Source organism: Serinus canaria, chromosome 2 (assembly GCF_022539315.1).
Source record: "Serinus canaria isolate serCan28SL12 chromosome 2, serCan2020, whole genome shotgun sequence".
NCBI classification, from domain to species: Eukaryota; Metazoa; Chordata; class Aves; order Passeriformes; family Fringillidae; genus Serinus; species Serinus canaria.
Window position 1 is genome coordinate 27075688 of NC_066315.1, and position 25870 is coordinate 27101557.

General features: G+C 39.3%; 1 protein-coding gene across 1 annotated transcript; it reads right to left on the minus strand.

The window, feature by feature from the left end:
• Nucleotides 1–2269: 2269 nt before the first annotated feature.
• On the minus strand, nt 2270–6313 carry NDUFA4 (NDUFA4 mitochondrial complex associated). Its single transcript, XM_030235706.2, has 4 exons — nt 6096–6313; nt 5371–5459; nt 4994–5054; nt 2270–2490 (listed from the first exon to the last, which is right to left on the minus strand). The coding sequence occupies exons 1-4, from the start codon at nt 6138–6140 to the stop codon at nt 2434–2436; spliced, it is 252 nt and encodes an 83-aa protein (XP_030091566.1). The 5' UTR covers nt 6141–6313; the 3' UTR covers nt 2270–2433.
• Between the last annotated feature and the right edge of the window lie 19557 nt (nt 6314–25870).

A 25870-nucleotide genomic window follows, 5' to 3' on the forward strand; every position in this document is an offset into this window, starting at 1 on the left:
TAAGAATCCAAACTTCAGTCACTTCTTCATGCTGTCTTCAGGGAATTCCATCTTTGGCTTCATGAAGAAAGAGGTAGGTGATGGTTTTAAAGAAGCAGCTCTAAAGATCCTTGAATATTTTAATACAGATAAAATATTGCCAAGTTGGCTCTCTTTCAACAGTACCCTACAAAGGAAAGTAGGGAGGGAAGGGAAGGGAAGGGAAGGGAAGGGAAGGGAAGGGAAGGGAAGGGAAGGGAAGGGAAGGGAAGGGAAGGGAAGGGAAGGGAAGGGAAGGGAAGGGAAGGGAAGGGAAGGGAAGGGAAGGGAAGGGAAGGGAAGGGAAGGGAAGGGAAGGGAAGGGAAGGGAAGGGAAGGGAAGGGAAGGGAAGGAAGGGAAGGGAAGGGAAGGGAAGGGAAGGGAAGGGAAGGGAAGGGAAGGGAAGGAAGGGAAGGGAAGGGAAGGGAAGGGAAGGGAAGGGAAGGGAAGGGAAGGGAAGGGAAGGGAAGGGAAGGGAAGGGAAGGGAAGGGAAGGGAAGGGAAGGGAAGGGAAGGGAAGGGAAGGGAAGGGAAGGGAAGGGAAGGGAAGGGAAGGGAAGGGAAGTTCTTATGATATTTATTACTTCTAAATTTGGCCAATAATGGCAACTACTGTCCACTATATTTAACATAGGACAGAAGCATATCCCTAAAATAAAAAGGAGGAAGTATCTCCTCAGGATAAAAACTTCTGGAATAATTAAACTTAGAAGACATTAAGTTTTGTGTATTTTTAGGAGCAAGTATGCTGCAATGGGCAATGACAATTAACATTGAATTAATTGCCTTTTGTTTTCTAGTCTATCTGTATTTAAATATTTAAATAGCTTAAGCACTTGTTAAAATATATTTGAAATATGCATTGAAGTGCCTTTATTAAGAAGGACACAAGCCTATGCTTTCATCAGCTGTGCACAAAAGGAATAACCTTGTCTCACCTAAGAATCAGGTTTACTGCCTGATTAGTCTTTCTTTATGTCCAGAGAATCTGTATTTGAAGAGATAAAATTCAAATGAACTGCCAGCTATCAAGTTATAAAACACATTTCCTGTTTTTACAGAACATACTTTTAAAATTGAACAAAAGTGTTGCAAGTTTTATTTGGATTCAGAGAGGAACCATTACCCAAAGACACCTACAGGCTTTGCCCACCACTGTAATCATGCCTCGTGTCTTAACACATTTTCTTATTCAGACTTCATGAGAGCCTTTCAAGCAAATAAAAACTGTGAGTGAATCCAGCGGTTCAGTTTGTAATAAAAGGATAATCTGAACCTCTACCAAATAAACATCATTTTACCTACTAGGTTGTTCCATACAAAATACGAAGTCTTTGCAAATATCTGATATTTTGCAATTACCACAGAATAATCTTGCTTCCCCAAGTTCTTGCTTCTTGATTTGACTTTATTACTTGCAATAGTTGCTACAGCTATCTACATTCTTGGAGCCAACTTTAAGCTGAGTATCAAGAACAGCTGTACTCTGTCAGATAGTCCAGAATTAATACCCCTCATCCAAGGAAGTGCCAGATGTTCACAGTAAAGCACAAAGAAACTACCATAAGTTACAGACTTGCAAAGATATTTTTCTTTTAATCTTTCCATAGCAAGACTTGGCCAAGTACTAAAGTGTAAGATTTTGCCCTTTCTAAAAGGTTTTTTTGTTCTTACAAAAATAGCTAATCATTTCCCAAAACCTGCACCCTCTTCTGCTACATGCTTCCCTTCCTCAAATCTGTGATCCACAGGAAATCTTGAGAATGTTAATAGAATTTTACTTTTCAAATATTGAAAGTTGTCTTTCTGTTTATAAAAAAAACCTGCTTAACTTGAAGAGAAAAAAGAAAGAAAAGAAACAAAACTTTTTGGAGAGCTCAGTCTGTTTTTTTCCTTCCTTCCAGCAACATATGGCAACATCTGTTCCCTCCCTGATGGATAATGACTTGCTGGCATTGGCTTTTCTGCAATCAAAACTTCTTAAAGTGGCAAGCAGATAAATTCAGGTGTACTAGAAATATATATATGCATATATATAAATACATGCTTTCAAATTCTTGAAGTGCAGTATAACTGCATGAGCATGCAGTTTTTTTTCTGAGATCAACACACTGAGCATAAGGCCCATCACAACAACAACTTTGCTTTCTTATCGAGGAAACATGAATTGGCTTTTGCTTATTGACAAACCATACAGCAGAAACTGTAAACAGGAGGATAGTGTCATTTTACAAAATGAAAGAGCAGACATTTCAAGTTTTAAACATTTATTAAGCCTCGTCAAAACAGTTTCAAACACATAACCTGGTGCTGTGTGAGGCAAATTTAATTATTTCCTGGATGATGAAGCATGACACTTGTGCGAACAGCTTCCGGAAGACCTTTCTGTGCAGCTCATGGACGTTGTTGTGTTTTTAGAAGTCAGGACGGTCCTTTTTGAGTCTACTGTAGTCCATATTAACCGAGAACAACTAGAAAAGAGAAGGGAAAGAATGTTAATTAAGAAGCTTAACTACACTTTTTCCCTGGTATTTACTAAAAATATGTATCATTGAACTTACGCCAGGAAACCGAAATCATATTTTGAGTCTGTGAACTGGGCACTAATAAATAAATGACAACCTCTGATAAACAGTAACTTTATAATATTAATTCTACACCCACTATTAGAAGCTCTGCATTTAAAATGAGTAGTCATGTCTTCCACTAGAGAAAACAGTGTCTCCTCTTAACCCCCAGAATTAGAAGTCCATTCAGAGGAATTTTTTACAGTACTGATAAGTTTATCCATTTTGCTCAAAATCTATGGCTCCTGTATACTGAAGGCAAAAGCTAGCTTGCCATGTGGCACAAAGCACAGTGTCTGTGAACAGACAGTAGCACAAAGGAACATTCAGAGCAGCGCTACAAAAGCCAAGTCTGGTTTAGGTAGCTGCATCTAGAACTGCGAAGGATGACAAGGAGGAATTTAAGTCCGAACAGATCCTCTCACATGCTATTACAGTTTATACTATTACAATTGGATCCTGTTACAAGCAATCCAGAACAATCCAAAAAGTGATGGAGGACAATGAGTTTACTAACTCATATGCATGAGAGACCAACTGCCGACTAACTGCATATTTTGGCATCCCAGCCTGACTTGACAGCAAGCATGTGATAGTACACTTTTTCTTAAAGAACAAAAAATATGAAAAGCATGTAACTTTGATTATTTTTAGTTACACGAAATTTTAATTTTTTAAATATTTTCTTAAAAAAAACACAACAGCCTACAGTTCGTTCAAATTACATCTTTCTCTGCAACTCCTACAGTAACGCTCAGGTCATTAAACCTTTTCTTTGGAAAAAAAGTGAGGAGGTTAATATGACAAAGAGAAGTTTACAACAGAAAAAAAAAACCATCAAAAGCTAAGACTTGTACAACAAGAACTTTTTACTAAAGAGTCATCCTCAAATTAGAATATATGTTGTTTTCATTTCCCACAAGGCAAATTTGGAAAAAATGTCCCCAATGATTCTCACACCCAAATATGGCAAACACTGAGGCTGTGTTTGCATGTTAAGGCAGAAGGGGAATGCTACCCAAGTCATGCACTCTTTATAAGAATTTGTGCTGTGCGCTATACAGGATTTGCCAAGTTTAGATATTTACAAACCAGCAACATTCCAGAACTGGCAATGAAAACAAAGAATGAAATTTTATTTTTGGACTTTTAAGGGAACTGCAATCTGTTTTATTTTGGAAGTGTGGGATTTTTTTACTTATTTCAATGATTGGCATAGTAGTATATGGTACCAAACAAGACACTAGCTAGAAAACAAAGTAGATTTGCTTTTTTGAAGCTTGAAAATAATCTTAAAATATTCTTAACAGCAATATACTAACATAGCATTTCTGTAAAGCATGATTAAAACATAATTCATGTCCAGAGGCCAATGAAGCTGGTGAAGGGTATGGAGAGTAAGTTATATGAGGAGTATCTGAGAGTGCTGTTGTTGTTCCTGGAGAACAGGAAGCTCGGGGGAAGCTGTCACTCTCTACAACTCCCTGAAAAGAGCATGTAGCCAGGTAGGGGTTGGCCTCTACTCCCAGGCAACCAGCAACAGGACAAGAGGACACAACCTCAAGCTGCACAACCTCCTGCATCAGAGGAGGTTCACATTGGACCTCAGGAAGAATTTCTTCACTGGAAGGCTTGTCATACATTGAAACAGATTGCCCTGGGTGAGGGTAGAGTAACCGTCTCTGGAAGTGTGGAAGAAATGACTGGACATGGCACTCAGTGCTATGCTCTAGTTGACAATGTGGTGTTCAGTCAAAGGTTGAACTCAATAATCTTGGAGCTCTTTTCCAACAAAAATGAGTCAATGTTTTCAGGACACCTGTAAACTACCAAATGTTTTAGACATCTTTGTATGCTTCCTCCTTAGTTCAATTAAATTAGCTGAATATCAGCTAAGGAACATTTCTATTGCATCCAGTTACTTACTGGATATTAATTTTGTTAATATTGTTTTGTTTTCAAAAAATAAGACCTGCAGACCTGAACTCATGGTTACGTTAAACACTGACATTTTCCTGCAGTGCTTCTCATGAGTAATGGCCAAGAGCTTAGAGCTTAGAAAACTCTAGTTCAGTTCTTCTGGGGTTTTGTCCTTCTGCCTGTAGTTTATTTCTGAGTATTATGAGCCAGTAAATTCTTCCTCTCACTTATAGTTGCTCTTTTTCTTACAGTGCAATAAATATGACTGCTTTCATACAGACTCCTTTCACCCCATTATCAACCACCATCAGGAGAGTTTTAAACCTCAAACTCAGCCATCTCTGCTCAGAATTCTAGAGACAAACAAATGCTGCACAAAAGGAATACATCACACATCCAACTACTTTCTCATATAATCAAACATCCTATAGCAGTAGGCTACACCTCTAATATGATGCTTCCTGAAAATCTGTACTTCTCATTTTACCTTGTACTGGTCATTGGGAGCCATTTTGTTCCAAGGTTCTGGGTTATTTTTCTTGTCCCAGCTATTGAGAGAAATGCAAGATAAGAGAGAATATTAACACAAAATTGGAAAAAAAAAACCGAAATATGTGCTGTGGTTATTAGGTCATCGAATCACCCATCCAAGCAAGTTTCCACAGAAAAAGGCACTGTCCTTTGTTAGCAGACTCTAAGTATCACGGTAAACAAAGAGATCTCCAAATCAAGGAAAGCTCCACACACCTAATGTCAGGTGATACTGGACCAAGACATTAAAGCATCCAGAATCATAAAAACCAAGGCAGTGCAGTGTAACATAGGCAGCAAGAGGACTGGCACAGGGGATTACTGTATACATACCTAACATCAGGGTTGAACATCGCCAAACGCATGAGATACAGGCTTGCGCCAACACCTCCAGATCCAATGATCACAAACAGAGGGATCAACTGGAATAACAACACAAAAAAAATGAAATATCATCCCACAATATCGCAAAATAGTCTTGATACACAGCACTCCTGACATCAGCTATGGTAGGCCAAAATACAATCTTATGGACTTTACAAACGCCTGGCCCTCTAAACCCCTGGCATAAGTTCCCTGTTCGCAGGGTATCCCTGGGGTCACGGAGGAACTAGCAGCTAAGAAGAGGCAGGTATGAGAAAAACAGTCCTACACCAGAAAGACCAAAACCAAACCAAAAATTCCGTTACGTCGCGTTTCTGCGACAGACAACCGTCCCTTCACCGCCAAAACAGCCCCTACCGTCTGTTCTCGGATAACAAAGCCAGAAACATGGGAGGGCTAGACTGGGGGCAAATTGGGAGGCAAGAAGAACGGAAGGGCCACCTCAAGCCTTGCAGTACGAGCAAGGCCGCAGAACCGTGGAAAAAAAGGGACCTGGCCGTGTCTGCTCGACCAGCTCCGGGCGGCCCAGGGGGTCGGCATGCACAGGAATGCCAGGAGACGGATGGGCGAGGAGGAGGCGGCGACCGGCGCCGCCGGGGACACCGAGCGATGGCAGAGAAGGGCGGGCGCGGGGCCGGGTACGCGGGGCCGGGTACGCGGGCTCAGGTACTCACGGCCGGGTGCTTCTTCGCGTGGGTGAGGATGGTGCTGAGCACCATGGCGGCGGTGCCGGGGTGGTGGTGGTTCGGTAGGTGCGGGCGAAGATCTCGCTCTCTGCAGGCTCCGCAGCACTGCCTCCCCCTTCAGCCGCCGAGCCCCAATGTCACCGAGGCCCCCGCCGCGGCAGGTGCCGCCAACGCAGCCCGGATGTAGCAGCTCTGGCGTTCGCCTGCTCGCCCTCCGCCAATTCGCGCCGACTGCCGCCCGCAGCGCCGCCCCGCACCGGCTCCGGCACGTTTCCCGGCCTGCGTGACCCCCGCGTTAGCGCGGCCCCGTCTCTACGGCAGCGCGGGCACGGCGGGCGGCGGCAGGCACCGGCCTGGGCACCCCTGGGCAACCGGGCAGCACCGCCCCACGCCGGCCTCTGCCGCACGGGCAGCGCCTGCGCCCGGGCAGCGCCTGCGCCCGGGCTGCCCGCGGCGGGCAGGGCCCGGGAGCCTGGGCCGCCCGGCATGGAGGGTCGCCCGCCTGCGGCCACTCTCACAGAACGGGCCCGGTTGGAGACCCGGGTCAGTGGGTCATCTGGTCCTCCCAGCCCGGGCAGGGTCATCCTAGAGCACATGGCACAAGAGTGCATCTCGACGGTTCTGCAATATCTCTCGTGAAAGAGACTCCGCAACTGCTCTGGATCGTCTGTTCCAGTGTGTGGTCAATTGCACAGTAAAGAAGTTTTTCCTCGTATTCAGGTGTAACTTCCTGTGCATCAGTTTCTTCCCGTTGCTTTACACTACCAAGGAGAGCCTGGCTACATCCTCTTAATATCTCTTATAGATATAAATTAAGTTCCCTTTCACTCATTCCATTTTGAGGCTAAACAGGCCCAGCTCTCCCAACCTTTCCTCTTAAGAGAGATGCTCCCCTAATTGTCCTCAATAACCTTCCACAGGACTCGTTCCAGGAGTGACCTATCTTCTAGTGAGGAGCCCAGAACTGGACACAGCATTCCAAGTTCAGCCCTCACCAGGGCTGAATAGAGGGGCAGGATCATCTTCCTCAACCTGCTGGCAATGCTTTTCCTAATGCACCCCAGGATACCGCAGGTCTCCTTGGCCGCATGGCCACGCTACTGCCTCATGGACAGCTCGTTGTCCACCAAGACTTTCTTGGCTCTGCCCTCACACCGCCCAAGAGCCGCTGCCTCAGGGACGTGGGGCAGAGCCCCGCCACGGCCTGTGCGGCGCCTCTGCCTGCTGCCTGTGGCATCGGGACGCGCGTGGAAGGCGATTGTGGCAGCCGTGGGTTGGTACCCCTCCTCAGCTGGGCTCCCCTCACAGGCAAAGGCAGGCCCTGAGCACTTACCACTCGCAAGGGCGGGTGGTTTTTAAAGGTTGAGGCAAAAATCAGTGAGTTTTATTGTCCCTGAAACGGATTACAGAGGGTAGGAAGAAATTCCTTACTTAGAGGGTGGTGAGGCACTGGAACAGGTTGTCCAGAGAAGCTGTAGATGCCCCATCCCTGCAAGTGTTCAAGGCCAGATTGGAGGGGCTTTGAGCAACCTGGTCCAGTGGAAGAGCTTGGATCTTAATGACTTTTGAGGTCCCTTCCATCCTGATCCATTCTATGATTCCATTATATTTTGGCTAAGGTTGCTTTAATTATTTTAATGTGGCTTGAATTTAATTACTTTTTCTTGCTGTATAATTTTAAATGAGCAACATAGCTATTTTTTTAAATTTATTTTTGTATAGTACTGTGTCCAAGTGCTGTCCTATTTTTTTCTCCATTACTATGTATCTTATACAAAACAGGGAATCTAAAGCATATCTTTGGATAGTATCACCAGCCATTCTGGGGTATGATTTCTTTCACAAAAGGTAGCCCAAAAGGTAAATTTGTGCCCAGGCAATAAAAAAGTCATTATTAGTTAAAGAGAATATCATCATGCTACTAACCTAAGACAGAAATCGTAATTTTTGTAGGTTAGAAGCCAAAGAACTTTGCAGGAATGCTCTTAGTTTCTGTGGCTGTGTAACAAAGTAAAATTCTGAAGTAAAAGATAACAAAGTTGCAGAGAAAAAATGTATTGAAGCAAATGGATGTCTTCTGTTTCACTCCCTAGTTCCACAGACTGGCTTCTGCTTATTTTCAAACATTATCTCAAATTGTCTCTGTTACAATAAATTCTACCAAAAAAAAAAAATCATATTCCTTGCATATCATTCAAAAATCCTTTTTTTTTTTTATTCAGATTGCCAGAGCCAGTTTAACCTGGATAACAGCTAAGTTCAGGAACTTGTAAAGATGGATTTGATGAGTCATTGGGTGACACAAGAAAAAATAGTTATAGTAATGTTATCTTTGGAGCAATGCAATTCTTTGGCTTGTCTCCTTCATTTGTTTCAGAGTTGATAAACAGAAAAAATACATAGTATGCTCCAGGAGTCTGTTAACTGTTCCAATATTCATTATGTCATGTCAACAGTACTTTCCATTTTTTTTTAAATGGAAAGAACAATTTGCCTATGTTAAAACTATGGAAATAATACTATTGCTGCCATTCTTCTATAAATGAAAGTACAGGAAACCTCTAAGGGTAACTTGGAAGGTTACAGTGCTCCACTTCTAGCAGAGTAGTTGAACTTTTCACCATCTAGCTGGATTGCAGGAGATGAGAGTTGGTGCAGGAAAACCAGGGAGCAACCAAAGGGTAGATGGATAGCCAGAAACTGTGGAACTGCTCAGACTGAAAGAGTTTGCTTCCTTAACACAGCCAACATATGGCTAAGTGAGAAAATTTGAAGACTACAAGTACCCTGTTTCTACACTACTAAGGGAAGAGCATCAGAGGTACATTATTTCCACTAGGCTATGTCTTGGGCACATATTTTTAGGGAAGACATCATGATTTTTATATGCTTTTCAGTATGATTTTTTTCACAGTGATTTATAGTTCTTGCTGTCTTACGCTTTTATGAATTTAAGTGGCATAGTACCTGATCAATTTGCAACATTTGTCACTCATTTCATGGGCTTTCATAAATTTTTGTAATTTTGTATGTCAACTTTTATTGCCTAGACCTGTATGGCTCAGCTGTTTTGTTGTTTCATATACATGCCTTATTATTTATAACACTGTATGGGAATGAATTTTGCAGACATAAAAAAATTAAAGTTTGAAAACAATCAGAAATTAGAAATTTTCATTCTAATTTTGAAAATTGCAAGTTAATATTTTTAAATTTCACACAATGCAGCATTGCTAAAAATGCAACCCCTCACATGCATCACTTGGCAAAATACAGAGTATAAACTCAAAGTACCTCGTGTCATCTTGATAATGGATCCATGGTTCTGAGAAATACCTACTCAGCTGCCAAGTTTGAGTGCTTATACTATGCTATAGTTGTATAAATTGTATGGGTTAATTTATAGTAATGCTGTCAATAGATTAGCCATACTTGAAGACTAGCAATTTTCTGTAACTTATCAACCCATTCCCAAAAAGACAGTCATAATAAAATCAGGTTATTTGAAGAATTGCACTCTTAAGGTTTGACAAAGTCAGTTCATTAAAAAAAAAAAAAACAACCAAAATTATAGTCAATTTGAAGTTACTTATTTTACTTGGAGGAAAATAGGAAAGAAAGATTAATAGATTTGGAGATGTTCCAGCTGGTTACTGCTCTAAGAAACTAAATTCATTGTGAATTGTCCTATAGCATCAGGACATTTCTCTGTTAATCTGGACAATGTATAAACTGAGGTTTTCTATGGGTGTCACCAGATTTTGTAAAAAGGCAAGGACTTTTAATTTTCTTAGCAGAGAAAAGGAATTATAGGAGAACAAAATATATTAAAAAACCTCAAAAAATATGTAAAAATGTAAAGTGTAGCTTACTTGTGACAAATATACAGCGATTTTTGTGATTTTATTTTATTTTACTGTTTCTATTTTGTTTTTACTGTCTGTTCCCTCTGTTGTAAGTCCTTGTATTCCTTTCTCTGCACTTAGCAGGGGGCAGCAGCAGAACAGTATCTATGTGTGCAGACCTCTGCCAAGCCCATTGGGGTAGTTCACTTAGATCTTCCTAGCATCTGATTTATATTTGGTTCTAACTCTGTAAAATTGAGTGACTGCTTGTTCTATTATGTTAGTGCCCTTATTCTATTAATGTTAGTGCCCTTATCCATGTCCATGGGGGACATGGATAAGGGCACTAACATTTCAGTATAGCAGCTTGTGATAAAATCTTCCAATAAGTGTAAGCACTGCAATTGTTCTGAAAAAAAAAAACAACCCAAAAAAACAACCCCACCACCTTAATAATTTCATAATGTTAGTTAAGTGAAATGCTATGGTTAAAGAGAAAAAAAAGAAGAAAGAAAAAAAATTAAGATTAGAGACAAGATTTTTTTTTTAACTGCAACAAAAAATATATCTAGCATTTATGAAACTATGGTAGAAGGAAGTAAGCTACTGGAAATTTGAAAAGTAACAGCACAAGGGATATAACAAAGAAGAAATTAAAAATTAATGGTACTGAGACGTATAGTATGGAAATATTCTTTATGACTGTCAAAAATATGTTTTGATAAAGGTTCCATATAACCATTAAAAGTACACAATGAAGGACAGGGCAAACACATAACAGCCAAGAATCAAATACTTAAAATGAAATTAATTGTGGTCCCTGTTCCTGCTTACTTTCTAGGTTCAAAACAGCAAATGAAACCAGCTGGTGTTTATATTTAAAATATAGTTTGTTTTAAGTTATATAATCTGCCAAAACTTAGGATGCAGAAATACAGGCCCCACACATCTTTCACCCAAGTGGATGGCTTGAATGTGACCAGAAGACAGCAAGAAATTACTGGAATGGTCCCCCTAAAAACTACATTGATCCAGTGCCCTTTTACAGATATTCTCTTTAATGGAATTGCATTCATAAATGGTACTTCCCTGTAAGCTGCTCTTGTGTTTGATTTAAAAAACTATCTGGACTGCATAAATAAAATATGAGTTTAATGGATCAATAGAATCTCAAAATCTTCACTAAAAATGTTAGCAGGTCTGGTATCTGAAACTGTTTTTAACTAGATGCTGCTTCAACTATTCAGCAACAAATTACTAGAGATAAGTTAAATGTGCTTCTGTTTCTAATTCCTGTAATAGTCTCAAGGCTTTTGATCTTTCATCTTAATACAGGACGTTTAAGTATGCTTTTTAGTTTCTGCTATGGAGTAAGGAGAAATACGCCTGAATAATAGTTCAGGACCATTCTGGGTAATTTCTTTTACATATAATGGAAAAGTAATAGACAGTTGTTATGAGTCCTCTGCTCTGATGTTCAAAACTTAAGCTAGCCTTTGGTTCACCTTTTGTTTGCACATAGTTTTAGCAAAATGTACTCACATCTCAGCTGGTGGATTTTGTGGTTTTTTGGGGGTTTTTCAGTGGTTTTTTTGGTTTTGTTTTGTTAAATGCTGGGAATCTATACCAACTGAGACAAGTCATGGATTTCCAGGTCTGGCGTGACAATTAGAATGACACTAATAAAAACTCATATTTCATCAGCTATTGGCTAATGATTTATAAAAATTTGATCAGGGTTTGCTCTTTGATTAATGCTCTTCTCCTTTGCCAGAAAATAATAATAGTTTGGTCTTAACAGCCCTTTGAAGGATGTTTTGCTGCTTAGGAGAAACTGCTGCAGCTGCCACAGGATTGACTCAAGCAGACAATCTGGGAACAGAGCAAACTGCTTACAGGCAGCTTCTGAAATGTAGAAATACACACACACACACACACACACACACACAAAGTATAACTGACTGTGCAACAGGAATGATACATGAGGTCACACCTTCACTATACATTCCAAATATTAAAAAGAATGATATAGTAATAACAAAGAAACATGAAAACTGTGCATGTTTGTAAAGTATAGTCTTATTGATGTGGGACTATCTGAAAAAGCTGTGCCAACAAAGGATTATGCAGTTAGAAAATAATAAATAGATTTTGTATTCTGATTTATTTTTCTGTATTTTTTAATGCCATGAAGAAAGCCAGTATTTTAATGGAACCACCATTGGTAGAAAGAATAGGCTTCCAAATCTAACGGTTTCAAGAAGCTAAAACTTGTTCTCATTTACGACAGTGATAGAGCCTTTAGAGGACAGGATGAGACATAATTCTGATCAAGCTATTTTCCACAAACCTAGGCTGGAGAAAAATCTCATCTGTCTTCCACTAACAAGAGCTGCATGCTTTTGTTTTCTCTCTGGACAGGGTAACAAAGGACTCTTGCAATTTATGAACAGGACAGATACTGCTATTTTGGAAGTAAGGATGTTATTCATGTACATTATTCGCCACTCTTTTCTGCTGTAGTGTTTTGAAGAAGGTTAGTATTTGCAAACTAGAAAGGATTACTGTACAGAACATGGAAAAGAATATTTTTCAGGTAGTTGAGAAATCCAGTATGTTTTATACAGTGCAGCAAAAAGAGATACATCATTCCAGCTGTTAATACCAGAATTATTATTGATTACTTTAGGAGTCTTTGGTTCATGTTGCAGATCCTGGCACTGTTGGGTAGCACAGAGCCATCTGAAAAGGATGGGTGTGGAGTGTGTTTTGCATGTGTTTCAGTGAATGACGAAGCACTGGGGGTAATACATTCCATCAGAAATGCAAAATAGTTTAAGCAAATCTTGCTTCTGAAATCAGTAAAAAGATATGGGTGGTTCCCAGAGGCAATCTAAGGTAGAATTAGGATAAATCACTCTTTCAGGAAGTCACATTTGGCCTTTGCCAAAATCACTGGAGATAAAAGCTGATGCATAGGGATAGACTTCAGTTGCATTTGAGAAGATGTTTCTGGGTAAATATCATGCTTACATTACCCTTCAGAGCAAACCCAAGACATCTGCAGTATTCTGATATGAACCTGGGGAGACTTGGAGTGCTTGTGCAGAATATCTAATAATATCTGTTTCTTGCTATTTTCACATGGTTCATGCTGTGCAAAAATATTGGTTTTGGGGTTCCTCCTATGAGGGCTATGACATCAGACACTGCAACAGCTGATGAGTTTTGTAAGTGGCCTGATTTTACAGACATGGCATATAACTGGGGATAAGCAATTGGTATGTTAGCAATGGTTTAAACCTTTTTATGGCTTTGCCACATGAAATATAATTCGGACATAAACAAAATTAGCATAGGAGGGCAGTGACAAGTTTTTGTAAAGAAACTCTAAGCCATTGTCCTTTTTCAAGATCTCAAATTATCACATTTGTTTGAATGATTAGTACTTTATGCATATAATTTCTTGCAAAGTGGAATATGAAATCCAACTTGTCTCCTTTCTGGGTAAATAACAAATAAATATGCTGTACTCTCTCTGGGAGAAGAGAGATAGACCATGTTTCAGCCTGGACGCAAACTAAAGTGCTGCATCCACACATTTTGAAAAATGACATTTTTTGTCTTTGCTTTTGTCTAGATTAGTATAAAACTCAATGTTCTGATCTTAAGAATACAAAGTATCCCAATATCTCTCCTTAATAAATCACAAAAGCTTTATCAAAAAGTGCATGAAAGTAATTGTTCTAGTTATTCTTGAGTTTTATTTACTCTTTTTTGAAACTCCTATTTGATTAAAAATTGTGTACCACTTATAGAGAAGTAGTATTCCCATGCTATCCTTTCTTTAAATACAGCTTCATTTCAATGTAGGAAATTGTGTTATTATATTTATGGGGAAAGGATAATAATGTGCTTTGATGTTGGACTGAGCTCATCCTTCTCCTTTGAATAATGTATACAGCATATCTGTAAGATTCACATTGTGTGATTGCATGAAATATATAACTGTAATCAGACTTCTGAGCAGGAATTTATTTTATTTGAACAGCAGACTGCTGACTGAAATGAAAATTATGTGAAGGGGAAAACTACAGCATGTCTTGATATTTCTTATATGTACTAAGCCTTCAAAATTTTTCTTTGGGAACTGGCAGAACATAAGAGTTAGCATATTTAACTAAAAAGGAGTTTCATAGCATGCTTTCTTTTTTTTTTTTTTCCTGTAAAAGGCTGTTTTCTCCTTACATTACACAAGAAATCAGATTAAAGACAACAGAATATTTTGTTTACTTGTTTGATTCAGAACATATGTGGTCCAAAACACTTGACTCCTCTCTTTCACTAACCTATTTAATTGTAACCTGACAAACTTACAAGCTTGTATACTTTGAGATGTTACTCCATTGATGATGTCTTTGCCCATCTGTTTTTCCACTTTGGGACTTGCCCTGAAGAAACACCTCTTTCAGGCTGCCATTCTATTTAAGGGGACATAAGCAGAACAGCAGCATTTATGTGAAAGAGCTGTCTTAACAAACACATGTAGTACTCCTGAAGTATTCAGGCACCCAATACTCTTGTCTTTTCTCTGTGGAATGCAGAACAGATGCAGATGAAATGAATAAATTTTAAAACTGATATCTTCTGCAAGCATAATTTAAAATGCTGGAGCTCTAAAAAGTAATAACCTTGTCAAAAATATAGGGATATATTTACACAACCTCTTCACAGCAGAATCATTAACTAATTAAAAAAAAAAAAAAAGCCTGCAAGAGGCCAGTCTGGAGATGAACAATTTTTTTTTTAACTAAAATAAATAAGTCCTTACAAGAATAATTTGTCTAATCAAACTTGAATTCAGTATATTTGTTTGTTGTGCAAAACAAGCTTTCATTAAAAGTTGGCCAAATTGAAATAACTTGTGATTTTAAAATCAGGACATTCCAGTGCAACGAGTCTTAAAAGAAGTAATCCACACTGCATTTTTAAAGAAACAAATCAGTACATGAGGAATTTTTGTTCCATGTTTCCTGTCTGTTCTCCTATTTGATTTGGAAGGGGGGGGTAGAATGATTTTCAAGGTTGTATTTTTTCAGATTGATTTGCTGGTATACAGTTTCATGATTGCAGAATCTGGAAGAGAAAGAAGAGTCATTTGAGGAGCAGCAGAAAAGACTCTGCATTGTGCACTCCACAAATCATTTTTCTTTAGAGCCACCTTGAGTCACAGAATACAAATAAATAATAGTGAGAACATGGACAGGTATGCTTTTATTAAATGGAACAGTAAAGGATGTAATGAATTGTTTAGGCCAAAGTAACACAGTTATTTTAATTCACAGTAAGCTGAAAGTGCTACTTGGAGATAGTTTTATCAATCCTTTGACCTTGGATGCTCATGTTTCAGCACCAGCTCACATAAGGCTGTGCAAAAGAGATGAACAAAAAGGTTTTATCTGGACCAATTCCAGGTCAGTGCTAATTGCAAGTGTAAAGGATGTAATTGCAGGAAACATGCAGGAGAAGTGAATGCGGGGGTGATGGGGGTGTGTTGTCTCACTGCAGGCTCGACTGGTCTGTCCATGGAGCTGCCAGCAGCTGTGTCACCTGATCTGACATGGGCTGCTCTCGAGCTGGGCACTCATGGCTGCTTCCCTCTCTCCCTCATGTTCCTGAACCTGTATCCCTGCCCCTGGCTTGCACTGGATCCCTTGGTTTTAGAACCACAGGGCTCCTTGGTAGGGTCAGATCTGAAAGTGGCTCAGTATATGGTTTGATAATTGCAAAATTTGGTACAAGTGAATGGGAGGGGGCCGTGGGGTCGTGTTGTGAGAATGGCAGACTTCATATGAAACTGCACCCTGCCATCATTGGGACTAAGAAGACATCTTTGTGGCTGGACATTCTCATTTAAAAAAAAAAAAAAGTATTAATCATGCCTGTGTAATTGAAAAGAACCTTTCTATTTTTAATTTTTACAGCATTTCTCAAGTCTGAAAAATAATTAAAGCAATCTGGAGATCAATTCCGTTCCCTATAATTGTCATGGTTACTAAATCTGTATAAGCATAAAAATTATCTTTGCTATAGGATGATATTTAGCAGAAAAGTATCTTCATGGAAGAATGGAGTAGATTCTTACTGCTTAAAGTCTTGTCCAAGTTTGGGACTGGAGATGTTCAAGTCTCTTCAGGATTTCTGCTAAATAAACATCACAATTACAGTAGATTCCCTGTCCATTCAATACCACTAAACCCTTCAAAACTGCTTATTACCAAGCTAATTTCAAATAAGAAAAAAATAAGTATATTTTTTACATCAAATGGATCATCACTCTTAATGTCTGGTTCAAGCAATATGACAGTATGAAAGAAAATTAGGAGTTCTTTTCAGAAGTTCTGTAGCTTCAGGATTTCATCACAGTTCTCAATAAAAACTTGAGAGCAACCTGTAAAAATATTATTATAATATTATTTATAATAAAATTGTTGCTATTATAATTATTAGAGTATTATTTCTTAAACATTTTTATGCATTTAAATGCTATTATTTCTTAAAGATTTACACCTTGAGAGTTTTATTTTACAGTAGTACATAAACCAGAATTACATCAAGACCTCTGAAGGTCCTGCTCTGGCATGGACTGTTCTGGAGGCTTGGCCATCACTTAGGAGGGTAAAATCTCTTTCTCTTTCACCTTCCCAGATCTGTTTTCAGGAACTTGTGCTTCTTGCCAAGCAACTGATGGTCACAGGCTGTAAGAGTGGCCTTCACGGTAATCTGTTTTCTCCCCAGCCCCAGAATGAGATCAGATCTATCAGTTCTTGCTGCGTTTTCCAGGCAAGGTGCCAGTAACTTTGCCATATGCCGCCAGCAGGGAACCTTAACAAAGACATGTCTTGGCGATTGCTTTTCCTTTTTAAAAGACAAAGGAAACTGTGTATTTGTCTAGATGAAGGGGAGCTCTAGCATAACTGATTGTCTTTTCTTCTGCAATAAATTGGATCTTAAATCAGCTCAAATTCTTAAAATAACAAATTTTCAAGAAAAAAACCTACACAATTTGGCAAAACCAGATTAAAAAGAGATTAGATGCTATAAAATGTTATAGTAAAGGACATCTTCTGTGTTTGCTAAGCATTGTGCTAATGAGTGATATAATGAATATTAGAAAAAGCAGCAAATTGATTCCTAAATGTCACAATTACATTTTAACAGAGGACATTAAAAGCAGTTATTTCCTTTCTTGATTGCTTAGAGGTTTTATTATTTCATTATAATTTATCATACAAATCCAAGCCAATCAGCTTCTTTGTTTACAGATAATAAGTGAATAGAATTTAAAAGGAAGCTATAGAAACCCCTTCAGTAGAGTTTATTTTACAGCTATTCACAAAGATTTTTGTCAGAACAACTGAACCTTTTTTTTGTCCTCAGCAAGACCAAAACAAGATTATATTGGAAAAGCTTTATGTGAGAAGGGCCATTGGCACTCACATTCAAAGTAATTATTCTTGTAAAATTAATTAACTTTTTTTTTTAATCCAAGCCCTTAGAATACTTCCCATTAGTAACAGCAGGTCTGTGCTTTTTATGTTCATTATGGCAGATGTTCTTTACATCCCAGATTTCCTCAGAACAACAGAATGGTTTGATGGATGAAAGACTACATCTGGAAAAAGTGTATCCGTCAGCGTCATTAAAAGCCTGAGCCAGAGCCCACTGAAATCAGTGGGAATCGCTGGCTTATGTTCACATTTTTCATATCTTGTTAAGAGGGAGTAAGTCTTGATTATTAAAAAATAATGGAATGACATTCTTTACTTGTATTGCATGTAAGTTCTTTCTCCAACAGTGAGGAAGAGAAAGGTTGTATTGACAGAAGAATCTGTCATGGCACTTATGGATAGCTAGGCTTGGGATCCCATGAGACTTTCAAGTTTGCACAGTGACTACTAGCTGGCAAATACCCATGGGGAATCTGCAAAGGCTGCTAAGACCTGATGGGAAGGTGTACCAGTACTACTGACAAAAGGGAAGAATATTTAAGCAAACAAGGAAGCTAAAGACTCAGGTTTCTATGACAGCATTTTGGCCAGGCCAGGGTTAGTTTTGGAAGTAGCCAGGAGGAGGTACGGCTAGCACTCTCACATCGTTTTCTGGAGACTGAGGGTCTCACAGGTTGGGAGAGTAGGGTGTGGTCAGCTTGGGCTCCATGGTGAATGTTTTGCATGTGAATCACTAATCTCTCTCTTGTGCATTTTTTGATTAATATTGTTGCTGTTACTGTTTATTTTCTTGTTTCACTGTTTCCAGTAAATTGTTCTTATATCAACCCATGATCTCTACTTCTTGTGCCTCCAATTCCCTTTTCCAAGATTAGTCCAAGGAATAAAATTCTCATGGGCATGTAAGCTACTGGATGACACTATACTGGAATCACAGCATTAGTGTTTACCACCTATGGAAATGAAAGAGGAAATATAAAAGGAAGCTGAAATCAATTTTCAGCAAAGTTAGGGAGACTACTGTGAACAGGAAGTAATCTTTCAAGTTGTATTTAAAACAAGAAAATTAAAAGAATCATAAGCTTAAATTTATTAAATGCCAAAATATGATTAATTTGCCAGAATGGAAAAAGAATTTGAGACTCAACAAGATAAAAGCATCAAAATTAGTCATAAGATATATTTGAAACAGAAAAGAAAAAAAGCCAGCATTCATTGCCCCAGTAGATAGTTTGTATGAAATGTACTCAGAGAGATTAATTTTCTCCATGAGTATTTTTTATGAAAAAGGAATGAAGATGTTCCCATGCTAAAGTGCAGTCCTCTGGGTGGAGAGGGCTCAGTGGACAATCTGTCTGAATTTGAAGTTTTTGTGGAAGCAGCTATAGATAAAATATTTAAAAAAAAAAAAAAAAAAGATAAAATACATAGAAACCAGCACTATCACAAAAACTCGAAAAGAGTCCAGGTATAAAGTGGTTCATCTACTAGTGGTGTGAATTCTTACTTGACTGGACAGTAAATAAAATAGCAGATGAAATTCAATAGAGAGAAAGGAAATAAAGCGCAACATAGATAAAGAAACCTATGCTTCTGAAGACAAGAAATCCTAGCTTTGCACATAAAATGATGATCTCTAAATTGACTGCTTTGACTTAGGAACAACAAGACCTTGGGATCATGACAGTTTTATGGAAGTGTCATTTCCATGCAGTCAAAGTTCCTTCATGCCCCAAGAAAAAAGAATCTTAAAAATCACATGGAAGAAAACAAAAAAAAAAACAGAGAACAAAAGAGAAAACATTATTATTAAACTGAATAAATGCACTATTAGCCTGCATTCCAGTGCTCTTCTCTCACTAATAAAAGGCTATCTATATAGATGGGAAAAGTTCATTGAAGGAACTTCAAGGCATTGGAGGAACTGAAGTCTATCTCAGACACAGAACTAACTGTGGGATTCTTTAGCTTGGGAAAAGGATGACTTGAGAAGTATAGCAGAACATAATCCAGGTTCAAAGCAAACAAAAAAAAAGTTTTCATACAGAAACTAGCAGATTCTGTGTAATAATACTGAGGCATTAAAGAACTCTACATGGGTTGCAAGGGAGAATGGAAAAGCTCTTAGAAGAAAGACCCATTACAGGCCACTAAATGGAGAAACTACAAAAGAATCAAGAAACAACATAGAAAATAACTAGAAGTTGAGGAGTGTACAATATCATATATTCTTGCTCTGTTCCTACTTCCCTCTGGCTGTCCACTTAGGATAAATATACCTTAATCTGAAAAGAAAAACACCGGGATAATTTAAAATTTTCATAATACTTTGTTGTTGTTATTCAGTATTCTAGGTTTTTTATACACTGTCCCAAATTAGAAGAGCATGGCTTACTGGATGAGCTCTTTGTCTGAAAGTCACATGATAAAATTATTAATATTCCTCTTGCAGCTTTTCTGTTTGGGAACTTTAATCATGACTCAAAATTCTGCCACATCTGATATAAATCATAGACAGAAAAACTATACATTAATTGAAGTATGAAGTCTGTCCTGTAGGGGGATACAATATAAGAAATTCAAGGTAGTATAGCAAATAATCTTACCCCTAAAGAGTTGCAGCTGAGCCAATTATTAGAGATTAGGAACAGGCCTGACTTTAACAGGCCTCAGCTGTAGCCAATAAGAAGAAGAGTGCTATAAAAGAGTGGATTGGTGGCTTAAAGAGGAACTGGAGTTAGCTGGCTACTGCAAGGAGAAGGAAGAGTCGGTGCTTAGAGCAGCTGCCTACAAGAAACATCTAGAAGGAACAAAACTCTAGCACTACGGAACCTTTGCAATGTAATAACAGCACTGCCCCAGATGGTTTGGTAATACAACATAGAACAAGAACCAGAAACTGAGACAGCTATAGCAGCATATACTTGCTATATTGCTACACTTGCATAACAGCTGTACAAATAAACTTTGGGACAACTTGAGACACAATACTCATTTGGTTGTACAAAATTCTTAGGGAGCATGGTGGTAGAAGGGTATTTGTGAGGAAAAATGAAGCCAGATTGCAGGTATTTACACACTGAATACATTTTAAGTAGGAAGAATGACTGAAAAAAGCCCACAAATTTCAACAGTGAAGTAGAGACCAATATATTGTGTTAAACAAATTTGTATGGCAAATTTCATCTGCTGTAAAGAAATGGCAGATGAAAGAAGGAGTAATCTGTGAAATGTAGTGAAATCAAACTCAAAAAATTTGACTGTTGTAGCAAAGGCAAATTCACCAGAAATATAAAAATGGAAAAAGAACATGGTAGAAGCTGAGGAGAATCATTACAATAGATATGGCAACATCAGAGCTGCATTTTTGAAAACCAGAGAAAGAGAAGATTGATGGAAACAAGAAGGGAGATGAGCCTAGACCAGAATTTTAGCTAAATGGGCAGTTGGGAAAGCTGCATGTGAGGTATGTTTTATATTGAATGTTTCAGGCATGACTTCAGTGGCAGAATCTGTAGTGAGGTTTAAGTTAAGGATGATGTCCTCTGTATGGGTATAAGTGACAGGGTGGTCTCATAGTGGCTGAATAGGAAGGCACATACATCCAGGGTAATGGCAGGAATATGTATGCAAATTATCTATATAGTTCAGACAGCTCTCCTACTGAAGATACATACTGTTGGTTTTTACTGGGTTTTTTTTCACTTTTCCTGGACTCTTTTACAACATGTGTACCATGTAATCAAAACCCCCTCCATAATTAATTGACAGAGGCTGAGCATTTCTTAGCAATGCGAGAAATCTCTCAGTGTCTGCTGGGAACTTTACCTGGTCGTGTTTGACTGAAGTAGACCTTGTCTGCACTTTATTTCAAAGTCTTATTGTTCAGAGACTGTTCATGCTGAATTTTCTCCCCTTTGTAATTTAAAAAGCAAGAACATCTGATTCAGTCTTTTTCTCTTTATATTTTACCATATAATACTAGACAAAAGAGATCACTGAAAGAGTTTGTAATGACACAGTTAAACTGTAAAAGCTGTAAGATTTCTCTTTGGAAAGATATTTGAAGAGGTCAGTCTCCATACTAAGCATGGTGATGTTTGGATAGACAAGAAAAAGAGTCTGCCATTTGGATTCAGACAGGTAGGTCATGGCTTTAACTGTCCGCTCACAAAAAGGAAAAAAAGTAGATACAGGATTTCATACTATTATTCTCCATTTACAGTTGGTGGATAAGTTAAAAACAGACTTACTCTTGAGCTTATCCCCTACTTGAGGAAATATTTCACTTTTTCTTTTGAAAACTCACCAATTTCATTAAACTAAGAATAATTTATTCAAGTGTGACTGTATTTTCTGCTGGCTTGCAATTTTGTAAGTCCTTCTAAAATGGTCTTTATTGAGTCACAACAAAGATTCCTTTTTTCTTAAGGCAAAAGTACATGCAGAAGATGTTTTCTCTCCTTTTCCAGCAGCTGAACAGCAGCACTGAAATGAAGAGTCAGACACCTACTCTTGCAACAAGCTGCACACTGAAGGCTCAGCCTGAAGAAAACCACTGGAATGCTGAGATAATTCAAAGATGTGATGTGTTTGACATGACCTGAAATACTGAAATATTCCTAGGCATTTTTTAGGTATTATGTTAGTGAAGGAGCTCCCATGACATTTTCATACTAGATATACTATTTCAGCTCTTTACAATTTTCCACTAAAAGTTATCTTTTGAGATGAATTTTTGTATGTGCATGAAGGCAGTACTTGAAGGTGCTAAACTGACAACACTTAAAATCTATTTAATGGATATAGCAACATTACTAAAATGCCCAGCTCCCAGCAGTGTGCCAGTAATGCCACATTTCTTCTACCAAAAAGGCAACTGAACATTTCAACATCTGTGGTTTTCTGCTGAGGCTGGCAAAGGCCTTGCAGAAATAAGAACAGACATTCTGAATGTTTCTTTCATTTGGAGCATGAATTCTCCCTTCTTTTTAACTTATTTGGAATAATCTGACTCTACTAGCATCTACAAAGGGGGAATTACCTTTTAGTAGTTGTTTTAATAGCCAGAAACTTCCAAAGAATGATGAACAAAATATAAACTTAATTTCTGTGCTGTATGTTTTATTTACTTCTAATTACTACATTTGGATGATTTGTTGGTAAGCCCTATCTTTGCAGTGCCCAGAAGGTTAGAGAAACAGTGAGTAAATTTTAGGCACTTGACAGTTCTTTTCATTTTATTGATGTGGGGTTTTTTATGTTGAGGAATGAGGGCAAGTGTGCAAGCTGACTACAGAAGATGTTATTTTCAGAAATGAAAGTGTGAATATGCCTTTGGAGAGGGAAAAAAGGAGGGGGAAAAATATTTGGGACAAGAAAAAGTAAGACAGAAAGGCTAAGAGGGCTTGAGTCATGGGACAGAGTACAAAAGAGAAAAGGAGGAAGGAGCAGTTGAGGAATGTGAGGTGCTAATGAGGAGTAGGGGCAGGCAGCTATTAATTAACTTCTGTTTGATCACCTATTCCAGCCAGAACTCTATCTGTAGAGACTGCAATAATCCTAGCATTGCAGCCTGTCCCAGAGGGCTGAACTGAAAGTCCATACATCTGCTTTGACATTCTTATTTAAAGGATTCATAAATTCCTTCACTGTTCTACAGGGTGCTCCTCTCCCACTGTCTGTGCTGAAAGCTCTCATTCGTTGAAGCTGTCTGCACTGCTCAGCCTGAGCTTCTCTCTGGGACAAATCGGGAGGCAGTTCTTTTTACTGTTCCTTCCTGTTATATGTGATTTGGGCTGTCCTGCCAGTCACTGTGTATGGGACAAAAGCAGAGGCTTGTCCATTGGCAGGGAGGAGGTTCAGCAGAACGTGCTGCTGCACAGTATGTTTCATTATCATGGATCTGAAGAGTCTCAAAGGAAGGATCTGAGCCCTGCTACTTGTCTTTTAAGACTGAAATAGTGTGGGAAGGGAAATAGTAGGACAGGGATTGCCAGTCAAAAGGCAAAAAAAAATACCCAAGGACTGAAAAGCTGACAACTCCTTATTGAACAGGAAGCTGATCAGAGTTTGGAAGAAAATAGTAGAGTTCATGGGCCAATAGCATATTTGGGTAGGGCTGGCAAAACCAGATTAAGGAAAAAAATTCACTTTGCAGCCACACCTCCTATGTAGCCAAAGAATTGATGGAGGAAACAGGAGCAGTGTGAACACATCAGCTATGGATGTTGTAAGATGCTACAAAACCCCCAAGAAATTCAAACACAGAATTAAAACAGAATTCACACTTACCTTTGGAATTTTCTGTCCTTCCAAAATACTCAAAATCAGAAACACAGAAAATTGTTGTTAAAAGCATTTCAGCTGCATAATTATATCATATACTGATCAGCCATCTCTATGCTATATTTAAAAACTAATATGCCACCAACAAGCTACCATCTTTGCAATGCCAGGAGGAGTTTTGGCTCTGGTACATGCAGCAAGCACTATGCTAAATGTAGCCCAGGCTCTGGCCACAGAACATATACTTGCTAAACATCATGTCCTTTCCACTTTTCACCATGATAGGGAAGATGCATGCTAATGTCTTTGCAAACAATTCTGTGGGTGAAAGTATAGGTGTTAACATCTTTGAAATAGGTCTTAATGTCTCTACTAACTTCAAGCACAGGTTTGTTACAGAGCCCAGCCAGCTTGGCTTCTGGAATAAGTGGGAGTTTCTGAATTTTGGGCAGCAGGTCTGTTACAGAGGCCAGTTTGACTCCTAAAACAGAGAAGTGGGTCTGCACAAACCTGAACTTCTGAACTTTGGGGTAACCCAAATGACAGGTTCAAGAGGGGAATATGTGGTAGGCAGTTGTACCTCCCTAGTACCTCAGCCAACGGGGAAAGCAACACGGCAGCACATGGCCAGGAGTTTAGGATAAAAGGAGGCTGTGCCCTCTGAAACCACGAGAGAGAAAATCCTGTGGGCTTGTGTGCCCCCGTGGACTCTCTCCCTTTATTTGAATAAAGTTACAGGACTCCTGTGTCTCCTTCATGGACACTGGCTTTTCATAGTGTGATTTTCTGTACAACCACAGGATGAGTTTGGCCCTACATTTATCCATCATTAAACATGTTATAGATGAGTAATGAGGTAGGTGGCTCTCACAATTAAGGGGTGAACATTTTATGTATGTTAAGAGAAGTTCTGTAGATGTATATGTTAAAGTAATATGTCTTTCCCCCATTGCATTGTTATCACGGGATGGCTTTGGTAGAAGGGCATTTTGGGAGGGTCGGCTTGTTACTATAGTACTATAATATTACTATATATATCTGACCTCCAATCAAGATGTAAGAAAGTGATATCCACAACTAGACAGCAAGGAAGGAGTCAACTGACAAGACTTTAGGAGGGGCTAGAGGTATAGAAGGCGGAACATCCATTTTCAAGCGCATGTGTGTGAGTCACAGGACACCCCCCCCCCAGGGCTGTAATTTTTCCTTAGTCTTTTTGTTGTATTTTTCGTTGAGGTTTAATGAACCTTTAAAATTTTAAAAAGTGAGCAGTTGTTTCTGACACACATTTTCCAATTTCTAAGCCCTTACAATCCTGTTGGAAGGTTTTCTGTTTAGTATTATTCTCGATCCTCAAGCTCTTAAAATATCTGTGAGCCAGAGCATCAGTTCTTTTAAAACTTTTGTACAGGTGGCTCATTTTGGTGGTGTGGTGGGGAGAGGCGAAGGGAACTCTGCAAAGCCTGTACACAGGGCGCAGGGACAGCCCTGGCAACCAAGGCAAAGCTGGGAGTCCTGCAAAGGCAATGGCCCAGCATTGCTGTCTTTGCTGTCCATCTCTCACCATGAGAGTTTTGTGCTTTTGAGCTCCCAGACTCATGTGATGTGGTCAAACAATAATCCCTGTATTGTCATAGAATCACAGAATGGTTTGGGGTTAAAGGTACATTGAAGGTCACCTAGCTCCAACCGTGGGCTAGGACACCTTCAAAAAGACCAGGTTGCTCAGTGCCCCATCCAACCCGGCCTTGAACATCTCTTCCCATTTTTTTTTTATTCCCAATGCAATGGATTGCTGTTCTTCAAAAGTTCAGGAATGAGCCTGATAATGCAACAGAGCCCATGAGAAACTCAGCTCTTCGAGCAGGGGATAAATGAGAACATCTTTGTACCGCTTTCTCGTTTCCACACGGGAAAATAGAAAAGCGCCGGAGTGCTTTTTAGAGCTGTTTTCTACAGGCAGTACCCTGAGAATGAGCGGTTCTGCGCTGAGCGTGTGCGACCAGCGCCGGTCCCGGCGGCCCCGCCGCAGCCTCCCCGCGAGGCCGCGCAGGGCCGCGGCCAGCGCCGCTCCCCGGCTTCCCTTCGCCGTGCGCACGCGCCCGGGCGGCGCCTGCGC